General features: G+C 55.8%; 3 protein-coding genes across 3 annotated transcripts; 1 reads left to right on the forward strand and 2 right to left on the reverse strand.

The window, feature by feature from the left end:
- Nucleotides 1-397: 397 nt before the first annotated feature.
- Nucleotides 398-2359, reverse strand: J7T54_000495 (siderophore iron transporter; the record flags this gene model as incomplete). The annotated part of the gene is made up of 1 exon (XM_051509814.1): nt 398-2359. The coding sequence occupies one exon, from the start codon at nt 2357-2359 to the stop codon at nt 398-400; it is 1962 nt and encodes a 653-aa protein (XP_051359233.1).
- Nucleotides 2360-3701: 1342 nt separating this feature from the next.
- J7T54_000496 (ATP-dependent bile acid permease) lies at nt 3702-7997 on the reverse strand (the record flags this gene model as incomplete). The annotated part of the gene is made up of 2 exons (XM_051509815.1): nt 3702-4381; nt 4430-7997. The coding sequence occupies 2 exons, from the start codon at nt 7995-7997 to the stop codon at nt 3702-3704; spliced, it is 4248 nt and encodes a 1415-aa protein (XP_051359234.1).
- Nucleotides 7998-9164: 1167 nt separating this feature from the next.
- On the forward strand, nt 9165-10424 carry J7T54_000497 (uncharacterized protein; the record flags this gene model as incomplete). Its single annotated transcript, XM_051509816.1, has 1 exon — nt 9165-10424. One exon carries the CDS (start codon nt 9165-9167, stop codon nt 10422-10424), a length of 1260 nt encoding a protein of 419 aa, XP_051359235.1.
- Nucleotides 10425-11367: the final 943 nt, after the last annotated feature.

Raw genomic sequence — 11367 nt, forward strand, 5'->3', positions numbered from 1 at the left:
AGCTCTAGAGGCTACGAAGGGAAAATACAGGGAGTTAGGTTCTTAGCCATATCCCCATCACGTATAATGTGTCGTGTCGCGCGTGGTGATTTGACGTTAGGGTAGGCTAGATAGAGACCCACACTGCGGTTGGACAAATGATCTCGTCACTAGTCACCGCACACAAAGGAATGTTCAAGCAGATATTCGCTCAGGATGTGCAATCGAGTACGTTCCACCGCGCTGAGAATGGACTTTACCCATGGGAAAAGAAGTACGAGTGCAATCCACCAGTCAAGCTTTCGCGGCACCAAACATCTTTGTGGGTATTATTCAAACCTATCTCTTTTACTGCAGACAGGAAAATGCCCGCGCAGGCTCATGACGAGCAGGTTCTCACGTCCGGAATTACTCCCCCTTACTTGCGGTATGCATCCCGCATCTTCTCCCACATGGTCTTGGGCTTCTCATCGACCACCTCTTGGCCTCCGTTCTTGGTAGGAACGTCGACAAGCTCGCCATCAAGACCCGTGTTGGTGACGGCATTCTGCTGCTTGCCGAGGAAGAAGTCGGGCATGAAGAACGAGGCGATGAAGGGTACGCAGGCCAAGCACAAGGCCGTGACAGTAATGTTACCGTTGACAATGGCATAGGCGCGGATGGAGCCCTGCCTAATGGGGTCCATAAAGTCGTACTCGTCACGCAGCGCGGTGATGCTGCCGTAGATCTCGAGAATCTTGTCCTTGGGCACGTTGGGCATCTCCACGTACATCTGGTCGAGCATCTGGTTGGTCCAGATGGCAGACGCGATGGCGCTGCCAATACTGGAGCCAAGAGTGGACCAGAGGGTGAGGACGGAGATGATGGACGCCATGTCCTCGTGGGGCACGGACGCTTGGGTGCCGACACGGGCACCGACGACGTTGAAGGAGGCCAAACAGAAGATGAGCTGCGCGGCCACGAGACGGGCGGTGTCCTGCGTCATGTTGCCGCTGGGCTGCACCATGATACCGTACCCGATAATCCTAGCGGTGGCGCCAAAGACCATCATGGACTTGTAGTGATGGGTCTTCCTCTGGATGAGACCGACAACGGGGCCGAGCAGACTGAGACCCATGATCGTGGTGCTTAGGAAGATGATCCACTCGTAGGTGGTCCAGTCCTTGATGATGTAGATGTAAGACGCAAAGTAGGTGTTGCGGACTGACGAGGCCATCTGGTTGAAGGTATAAATGGTAACACCCGCCAGGAAGGCGCGGTTCTTCAGGATGCGCTTGGTCATGATGGGCTTGGGGGCGACGAACATCTCAAACAAGATGAAGAAGCCGAGGCACACAAAGCCCATGACGAGCATGGCGATCATGCTCGGGTTACCCCAGCCGCCGACTGCGCTCTTGGCGAGGGTGAAGGGCAGGAGGATGAGAGAGAAGGCGAAACCGAGGATGACGAGGCCGGCAATGTCAATGTCGATCAGACCGGCGTACAGAAGCTTGGCCCAGTACATGAAGCCCTTGGCACCACCCTCCTCGAGACCGGTGCGCACGTTCTTGGAGTCGGCCATGGTGACCATGCCGGCCTTCTCACCGCGTCGCTGCATGGTGTAGAGGGTGAAGATGGCGGGGAGGAGGAGAGCGGGGACAAGAATGGCAAACATTCCCAAGCCCCATCGCCAGTTGTCGACGAATCCCTCACCAATGAAGCCATTAATAGGCGACGTCACGACAAAGGGCAAGGACAGGGTGGCGCCGAAGAAGCCGCGCCATTCGAGGGGGGTCAGGTCACCGACGATGATGTCGCTGAGGAGATCGAGGCCCGACTTGCCGACCGAGGTGAAGCAGATACCGACCGTGTACGAGGCAAAGTTGTTGGCGCTGGCAGCGACCGCGAAGCCGACGGCGTAGAAGCAGAGAATGACGACGTAGGTGGTCGGTCGAGAGGTGATATCAGCCAGCTTGCCGATAAAGGGCTTGCTGATGGCGCGGATGATCTGACTGGCCGTGCTCACGGCGCCGAGCGAGCTGTGCACGCCAAAGGTGGAGGAGGCTAGGGTGCTGAAGATGCTGCTCGTGAGGCCCATGTCAAGCGCGTACGCAAACATGGTCAAGCCAATGGAGACGCCCAGCACCCAGAGCAGGACCTTGCCCTTGCGGCCTGACTGGTAAAGCACCTTGTTGAATGCCTCGACCTTGCTCACGCCAGCCTCCTTGTGGCCGCCCGAGTCGGGGGTCGCGTTGGGACTCGAACCGCGCTGCGAGTGGCCGTCGGCAGAGGAGTAGGTGTCCGTCTTGCCAGCCGTCTCGACTGTCTGCTGAATCATGGCAGGCTGCGCAGCCTCGGTATCGTGGCCAGGAGCCTGCTTGGCTCCAGCTGCGGACGTCATGTTGGAGAGTTGCAAGCAAAGGAAGTGTGCGTGAATGCAGATGGGGAAGGGAGGATGGCAGACGAGAGAGTATGGCCGATGATGCTGCGCGCGGTAGGTATTTCTACAAGATCAGATAACCAGTTGGTCGCAAGCCGATGCCCACTCAATCGAATGTGACAAGCCACAGTGGGTGAACTTCCGGGGTCTACAGTCTAGTGGAACTTGGAAGCTGAATTTGGCCACCGCACCCGTGAACCCCAGTGCCGTCTGCCAGGGCCCTCAGCAATCGTTGGGACAACGGCATCACACCGCACGGCGGCATACAGCTGTGTACCCACTGGTCCAGACGCTCTCGAGTCTGGTCCTCACGGACGATATCGGACTCAGGGAACCAACCATGATGGACTGACCGGACGAGGGCCAAGCCAACGCCGGGTCGTCTGTTGAGGCAAATTTTTTTATCAGATCATCACACCGTGAGGAGTCCGCAGCCATCTCCGACGATCCTTGTCCTAGCTCGATTTTTGATTCGACGGAGAGATCTTGCCGTCTTGGCTGTCGAAACCATGTCGATTATTACCTTTTAAAATCAAGCACAGTGCAGGGAACTGTTGTGTCGACTGTCTCGACTCTCGACACCCCTGGAAGAAAACAGGCCTCTCTGGCGCTCAACGGAAAGCCAAGATGCTCTACAGAGCAGCCACACGAACACGGCTTAGAACATTGACCAACGAGAAAGGGCGTTCAAGAGGATTGTTTCCAAGATCCTGCAAAAAAAAAAAAAAAAAAAAAACAGCTTTCTGCAGCCAGCCTGCTTTGACCCCCGCTCAGCGTGGGTGAGCTGAGCGACAGCTGCAGATGCCGTCTCCATTCAGTGACAGCTCTCGCCTGACATTGGTTGGCGACTACTGCGTACGTGAACCTGTTGGTTATTACTTATCCCTACTTCCCTCGTGATGCGGCTTTTCTGTGCTTGTTGAAAGCTGGGCAGCCGAATCAGCGTGTCCCCCACTATTCACGATCCATGTGTCTATACGTAAAACCGACGCCAGCCAGCAGGTCAGGTCGACCCGATCATAACCTTGGCTGCCTTCAAGATGAGTAGTGTAAAAGACTAGGCCGAAGCCGGCCTCACGTGCGGTGTGCAGGAACAGCGGAATGGGCCGGATGGTCGGTCTCATACATGCCTTGTATTTTTATTGTACAGTACATATCGCCATTGTCATCACTTGACACTCACTACCAGATGGTGGCTACCTCGAACGCCACGATGGCTCAAGTGTGGGTTTATGTGATGAAATAGTCTAGTACACCAAGACCAAGCGCCTCTGTGGTGCTGTTGGTAGTGGCCAACCGAGGCTTAGCTACCTGTCCCTGGGACAGTAATCTTGGCAGCATTGCAGAGCGCTCGAAACAAGCTTTCCGGCCGTGCATACAACACTGGCACGCTGTCAAACTCGGCGACCCGCCCGCGGTCCATGACTAGGACGCGATCACTCGAGTCAATAATCGTGTCCAGACGATGCGCCACGGTGAGCACAGTGGCATCGCCCATGACATCTCTCAGCATGGTCTGTAGCCTTTTGTCGGCCTTGCCGTCAATGGAAGCCGTTGCTTCGTCCAAAATAACAATCTTGGCCCGTCGGACGAGAGCACGAGCGATGGAGATGAGGGATCTCTGGCCATGGGAGATGTTGGTGCCATTCTCCTTGACTTGAGAGTCGAGGTGGAGGACAGACGTGCTGCCTTCTCGACCCTTGTCAAAGTCGCTCGCGTCGCTGCCCTCGAGCTCAGAGGCCTTTTCGGAGCTCTCATCAGCGTCGAGACCAACGATTTGCAGACACTTGGTCAACCATGCATCATCGTACTGCTGAAAAGGGTCGAGATTGTATCTGACTGTGCCCGCGAGAAGCACTGCATCCTGGCTGATGACGGACAGGCGCGTTCGTAGGAGCTGCAGACCAATTGTATGGATATCCGTATCATCGATGATTATTCGGCCGCTTGTAGGCTCAGTGAGCCTCAACAATGCTGTGATCACTGCAAGTGGTTAGGCGGATGCTGAAGAACAAAGTACACTCGACTCACATGTTGACTTGCCAGCACCCGTCCGGCCGACAATACCAATCTTCTCACCAGGCTTGATATTGAGCGTCACATCCTTGAGGGCCGGGTCCAAGCCAGGGCGGTGGCTCAGCGTCAAGGATTCGATCCTGATGCGCCCTTCGTTGGGCCAATTCGACTCCTTGAGCGGTCTGTCCGCTTTTTCGACATTGTGGGCTGGCTCTTGTTCGATGTTGTAGGCGTAGTGCAGCATCCTCTCCACCGAATTCATATTGTTTTCAATCTCGGCGCTCTGTCGGATCATGTTGCCAAAAGCCGCCTGCGCGGTGACAATGTACGACAGGACCACACCACCCGATGACGGGTTGATGGTGTCGCGGAGACCAACGACCAGGAGGCCTGCTCCAAGCACGAGTGTTGCGCCACAGAGGTCGAGGCGAAGGTTGAGCCATCGCACACAAGCAATCGAGAGCCAGTAGGCTGTGTTCTCGGTATCAATCTTGCGAGCATTGTCCTCGACGAAGCGATCGACTGCGCCGAATGCTTTCAGTGTTGGGAGCCCAGAAAGAGACTCGCCAAAGTGTTCGTAGATGCGGCTTCGCAGCAGGTTGTTGAGACGACGAAGCTCACGTGCCGACGGACGATAGTACATGCCCGTCCAGATATAGATCAGCAGAACACCGGCAGCAATGGCCACAAAGACGGGCAGAATAATGCTGACCACGATGATGGTCCCAATCACCTGCACCAGAGTTGACATGAAGATTCGCAACTGCTCGCCGACCACATTATCGACGGCGTCGACATCCTTGCTGAAGCGATGGGTGATGCGTCCCTGCGGCGTGGTGTCAAAGAAGGCGACAGGGGCGAGGAGGACATTCGTCAGAGCTGCTGCATGGAGTTTGTTGGAGCACCAGAAGCAGAAGAGGGCGAAAGTGGCGCTCATGAAGAACAAGCCCAGAGACTGCCCGATTCCAAAGGCAGCAAAGCCACCCATGTAAGCGCTTTCACTGATAGACTCGTACTTTTTGTCCTGCCACCAGCTAAGCCACAGAGGCGAGACGACGCTCGAGCCCTGGTAGACGACAATGGAGAGGAAGAAGAGCGGTACGGTGATCACGGCGTTGCCGAACTTGATGTAACGCCAGTACGTATTGCCGCTGACGGTGCCCACCAGTCTCTCTTCGCGTTGCATGATCTCTTTGCCTCGGTCTGCTGGGGCTGCCTTCGCATCGGCGGGAGCGGAATCAACAGTCTTCTCCTTTGGCGGGTCTTGGGCTCGCTCAGCCTTTTGATTCACACCAGCGGGCGGCAAGTCAGTCTCCTCATGCTGAGTTGCTTGAGCAGAGCTCACAGGCCCAGCGTCCGCAGTCTGTTCTGCAGCCATTGCAGACCCGATGTAGCTGCGGAAAGAATCGTCATGGGTCCTCAAATAGTCAAATGACCCTTGGCTCACCACACGCCCTTTATCCATATACACAACATGATCAGCCTGGCGAGCAAACACCATGGAGTGCGTCACGAGCACGACGGTGCCTTCGCCATTCCTGCGCGCTTGGTTGAGGACCATGTCAAAGACGCGCGCACCGACATGTGCATCCAGCGCAGAAAAGCAGTCATCCAGCAGAAGCAGCTGGCTGCGACCATAGATCGCCCTCGCAAGGCTGATGCGTTGTTTCTGGCCACCGGAGAGGGAGACACCCTTTTCACCAACGACAGTCATGTCGCCCTCGGGAAGGATCTCAAGATCGGGTCGCAAGCAGCAGCGGCGGATAACCTCCTCGTACCAAACAGGGTTGAATGGTCGCCCAAACACAATGTTTTCACGAACCGTCTCGCTCAGGAGCCAGGCTGCCTGTGGCGCGAGGGCGATTTCCGCGGAGGCTGACTTGTCGAGATTGATGTGGCATGACTGTGCACTCACCAGGTGCATGTCGCCCAAGAGAGCTCCAAGCAGCGAGCTTTTCCCAGAGGCAACAGCGCCAACGACGCAGACGAGGCTCTGCTTTTTGACCTTGAATGAGTCAATGTAAAGCCTCTGCGATTTCTCAGCTGGTGTTTTCTCATCCTCAACGCCGTCATTTGCCAGGAGCTGTTTGTCGTCGTGATAAGCAAAAGTGGCATCTTCCACTTGGACAACTGTCTCGTCTGGCGCTTCTCGTCCCCTTTTCTGCAAATCCCCTCGAAGTTTTGCATCGCTCGCCATGTGCTCGTCAGAAGACACCATGAACACCGCTAGGCGCTCAAGAGCAGCCATAGCGTCCGCGACGGATGAGATGGCAATGGGCAAAGCTCCCATCGGCTGCCGCAGCAGTAAGAAGAAAGCCAGGGAGGAAAAGACAACATCGGCCCGCATCCCATCTTCGCTCGTCGCGCCGTAGCACACGATGCTGACCACGGCGGCGAGGGTGGGCGCCGTGAAGGAGACGGCTATGTTGAGGGCGCGGAGTAACATGCGTTTGCGAATGTACACAACCTCGTCTTTCCTGAGGTGTCCAATCTTTTCTAAGAGGCTCTCCTCGTATGCATTGGTCTTGACGAGGCGGATGGTAGAGACAGCCTCGACCACGGCTTTGACGCGAGCATCTGTGAACGGCATGCTGTTGCGGCGCAGAGCTAAAAGGGTCTTCATCATGAACGACTGAAGAGGGTACAGAAGTGCCAGCAAGCCGAAACCCGGCAAGGCGCTGTATCCCATCGACCATATCGTGAGGGCTAGACAGAGTATGATCTGGCATATGCTTGTCCATCCCGAGTGGAAGTACGCACAGCAAAAGTCTACGCGCGTCACATCGGCGCTCATGAGGCTCATCAGCTTGCCTGTTCCCAGACCTTGCGTCAGCTTTGCGCGCTCGGTGAGCTTGGTCGTTGCCCTGCGGTAGATAACGTGCATCAGTGCTGCTCGCAGCAGGATACCCGTCGTGTAGGATCGGTAGAAGCCATGTACGTTGCTGGTGACGGAGAAGGCAAGCAGTGCGAAGAGGCCCACGGCGTAGCCAAATCCTGCCCGGTATGCCTGCTGGGATGGATCGGAGAGGGTGTTGATGAGGAAGCGGATGAGCAAGGGTGATATGATCTGCGTCAGATCGCCGAGTAGTTTGAGTATTCCGCCCAGCCAAAACCACTGAAAGGTCACATCGTTGAGCGCGAGGGCGAGGACTGTGCTTTCGGTGGTGCGTCTCGCCCAGAAGGGCCTCCAGGAGAACAAGCCAGATTTGGGTTTCCTCTGTCGATTGCAATCCAACCTTGAAGTCCAAGCCTTCTCTAGCCGGTCGGCGTGATCGATCACCAACCGATTGTTGGGGAGGTCATAGAGGTCGTCGGACTGCAGAGGCCTGCTGTAGCCCGTTCGTATGAGGGTTCTGAGCCAGTCGAACGTGATGACAGAGAGCAGGTTGGCGCGCGCTTCCGGTGTCATGGTCTCATAAGTCTGAAATTCATTGCCTCGCGCGGCCTCAGCATGGCTTGGGGTTGGCGCCTTCCGGCTCAGATGTCGTTGTGTGAGCTTCGTCTCGATGGGCTTCTGCGACAGGAAAGGGACTCTTCTGTACCATTTCCTGGGAGGGAATGTCTCCCCGTCAGAGCTGGCCATGGTGTCGCTGGCATCAATGTCCTATCACACCCTTTGAGATTGTCCAGTCGACTTTGGTCGCGCTCATCGTCTGCACGTCGTGCCACTGCCGCGGACAAAAGAGGTGCCAGTCTTGTGGAGACCGGCAAATGGAGAGCATTGACACTCAGCTCACTTTTTTGGAGGATACGCCGATCACGGCCGTGCGATGATGGCGAACCTTTGGCATGCACGAGCTTGCGTTGGCTGCTGCAGTGGCACCATGATGGACTGCCCGCATCATCAAGGCGGACCACCCCTGCCTAGGACGACGACCCTAGTTATCGTTATCCCGTGTCCACACAGTGTGGTATCCATCTGCATGATCGACGCTATTTGCTCTGCTTGAGCCGAGGGGTGGAACTTGAGCCTGCGGAGCCGGCGCTAAGATTGGCAGAGAGTGGCATTGTTGCAGTCAGTCCAGTCACTCGTCCAGCCGACTTTTCAAGGGGAGATGAAGGGCAAAATGATATCGTTAGATGTGACGGTGAATGGAGGAGCGTGACTGAGGCTCGCCTGGATTGGAACAAACATCGTGACGCATCTGCGTGCCCCGGCAAGCATTTCACAAGCTGCATGTCTCGAGACGGCGGCTGCGGGTCCAGTCTCAGGCAGGTCGAATTTTTATCAATCAGTCTGCCAAGGCGGGACAGGATGTGCAGCCCTCGACTCAATTCCCTCACTCACATCCAGACGACAGCTGATCGGCTCTTGCGTTCGCCTGTTTGGGGCAAGCTGAAGATGTCATCTCTGTCTGCTGTGGATGCATCTGCGTCTTTTTGCACGCCTCATGCCACGTACCGGCTGATGTCGCCGGACACACAAAGTGGTCTAAGCCCCTTGGAGCAGAGGGTCGATGGTAGGTGGCGTCTTGTGTGTTTCGTCGCGGCTCCTGCGTCGTCCAGCACAGCAGGCTAATTACCCGTACGTAGTACTTGAGACGTAACAGTTTAACATAGACACTCGGCAATTCTGACCGACCCGAATCCTAGCTCCCAGCCTGCATGTATCTTGGATCGTGACTGTTTCCATCCATCTACCTCATCTCATCAGTGCAAGTTTGAACTTCCTACAGAGACAGGAGTGTGTGACCTATCCTGGAAGACTCATCCCACGACTAACAGCTTCAAGCTTCTTTCACAAATCAACATGGGCAGCATTGTACATGAGGCACCTTTGGCCACGAGGGTCGACTTCAAGCTCCCTGATGCTAAAACGCCGCTCTGGATTGATGTCGACTCTTCCAACGAGAGACCCGTCTACAACGTAGGGCAAGGAGACTCACCTGTGACGCGTTGGGTCACTAGTGCAACAAGAACGAGGGTGTCGCCGTCCATGGTGAACGACGACAGGGCTGAGTTTGAAGAGCTACTCCAATTCGAGCCTGTCGCCCGTGCTACGGCAAGAATTGGTGCCAACACCGAGGATGAAGATATTGCACTTCTATGGGTATCTGTGTACGCTCTTTGGCTTCACCCGCAGCACAGAGACAAGGATTTGATTGCCATCTCGCTCGACAATGAACGCCTTGGTCAGTACGTGCGCTGTACTGGCCTGGGTGTGACCTCGCCTTATTCGGCAGGAACCTCGACCACGACCATCACCCCCAAGGAGAATATCCTGTGGCTGCACCGAGAGGCTTTTTGGCAGGGCGCAGGCGCGCCAGACTCGCAATCGTGGCTTCAATTGCGTCCCGAAATCACCCTTTTCCCTGGGTTCAATGGCACGGCAGGCAGTTTTGCCAGCCAGATGGGCTTCACGCGGAAAGGCAACGTCTGTACGGTTCACCCGGTGCGACCCCCAAAGCCTGCGCCAGGCACCGTTGTCTACTCGAGGTTCATCGTCGAGCTTGGACAGCAACTGCAGATTATCCATATTGACGCCAGCAACCCGCTTCACTTTCAGACATATGCACGCTGGCAGAACTCGGACCGCGTCAACCTGGGATGGAAGGAGCGTGGTCCCGACGAGCATCATCGCAAGTATTTGGCATCTCAACTAGCCGATCCGCACACCATGTCGTGCGTTTTCGCCTGGGACGGCGAGCTTGCCGGCTACACAGAGATTGGGTTCGCCAAGGAAGACAATGTGGCGTGCTTTGTTGGGTCCAACTGCAACATTGTGCTTGGTGAGCACGACCAGAACAGCCACATCTTGGTGGGCGAGGAGCACTTCCGCGGTGGGAAGCGGTACCAGGCAGTGAGCACATCCATCAAGCATTGCTGCTTCCTACGTGACCCGCGCACAAAGCAGGTTGTGGCCGAGCCAAGGCACGACCTGAGCAATGTCAAGATTCAGGAACGATTCATGCCACAGGAAAAGAAGAGGCGCTTCCATCTGCCGCACAAGACAGCCGTGCTGTTTGCCTTGCAGCGCGATCGCTTCTTCCAGGAGGGCCACTTTGTCTAGCCATAGCAAAACGTCAGTACACGTAGTGTGGTAGAGGAAATCGACCGAGAATTGCGATGGATCCATTGACATCATGGCTGTTACACCAGCTGCGTCCGACAAAGAGGGGTAGCGAGTCGAGGCCGCGGCGATGATCTAATCAGATGCGCCATTTGATCTAATCTGATCAGATAAAATTTCCATTTGCCGTGTTTAATTTCAGGGAGTGGCGCGACAAGCTTCAGTGGTGGGTCGCACTGTACGCCTGCCGCACCGTGTCGGAAACAGTGTGGGCGCCCCCCTGAAGCTCCACGTCGTTCGCCCACTGACCGACCCTAGTCTCGCGGGCGAGCCTTCACGCGTTGTGGAAAAATTTTCTCACAGCTTGACGAGCGAAATCTTATCAATCAGATCAGTGGTCATGTCCACCGACTCCATCATCAGGGTCCCGGTTGAGCTCCTCGAAATTCCGGCTTCTGTCACTCCGTAGCCCCTCAAGGCACCGCCATGTGGGCTTCAGAGGGAGCACCAGACCCGTTTGCCCTCAGGCCACCCTGCGGGAGAAGTCCCACCCTCGTCACTAGCAGCTCCATGCATCTGCTACGTCCATGTGCCGATGGCGGCGCTTATTGTCTCATTCTGGCCCGTCTCAGTCTGGCAACGGACATCATCAGAAATTGTCCATTACGGCACGTAGCTTGGTATTAACAGTGTCTCATCCATAATTTTATGCGCATCTCCCTGTCTTAAGCCGCACACGACACTGTTAGGCACGACTATTTGCCGCCTGGTTTGACGAGCAGCAGACTACCTAGCATACCCTATCGACACTGCGTCCATGAGGTGAAGTATACACATCTCACGCAGCACGCAACTGGAGATGGCAACATCATCACCTCTGCCCCCGGTCACGCAGTTTCGACCGCTGCACACTTTGAACGAGGTCGATGCGAGTATAGAATCG

This window comes from Emericellopsis cladophorae, assembly GCF_022114955.1.
Source record: "Emericellopsis cladophorae strain MUM 19.33 chromosome Unknown NODE_70_length_107903_cov_114_062619, whole genome shotgun sequence".
Lineage (NCBI taxonomy): Eukaryota > Fungi > Ascomycota > Sordariomycetes > Hypocreales > Bionectriaceae > Emericellopsis > Emericellopsis cladophorae.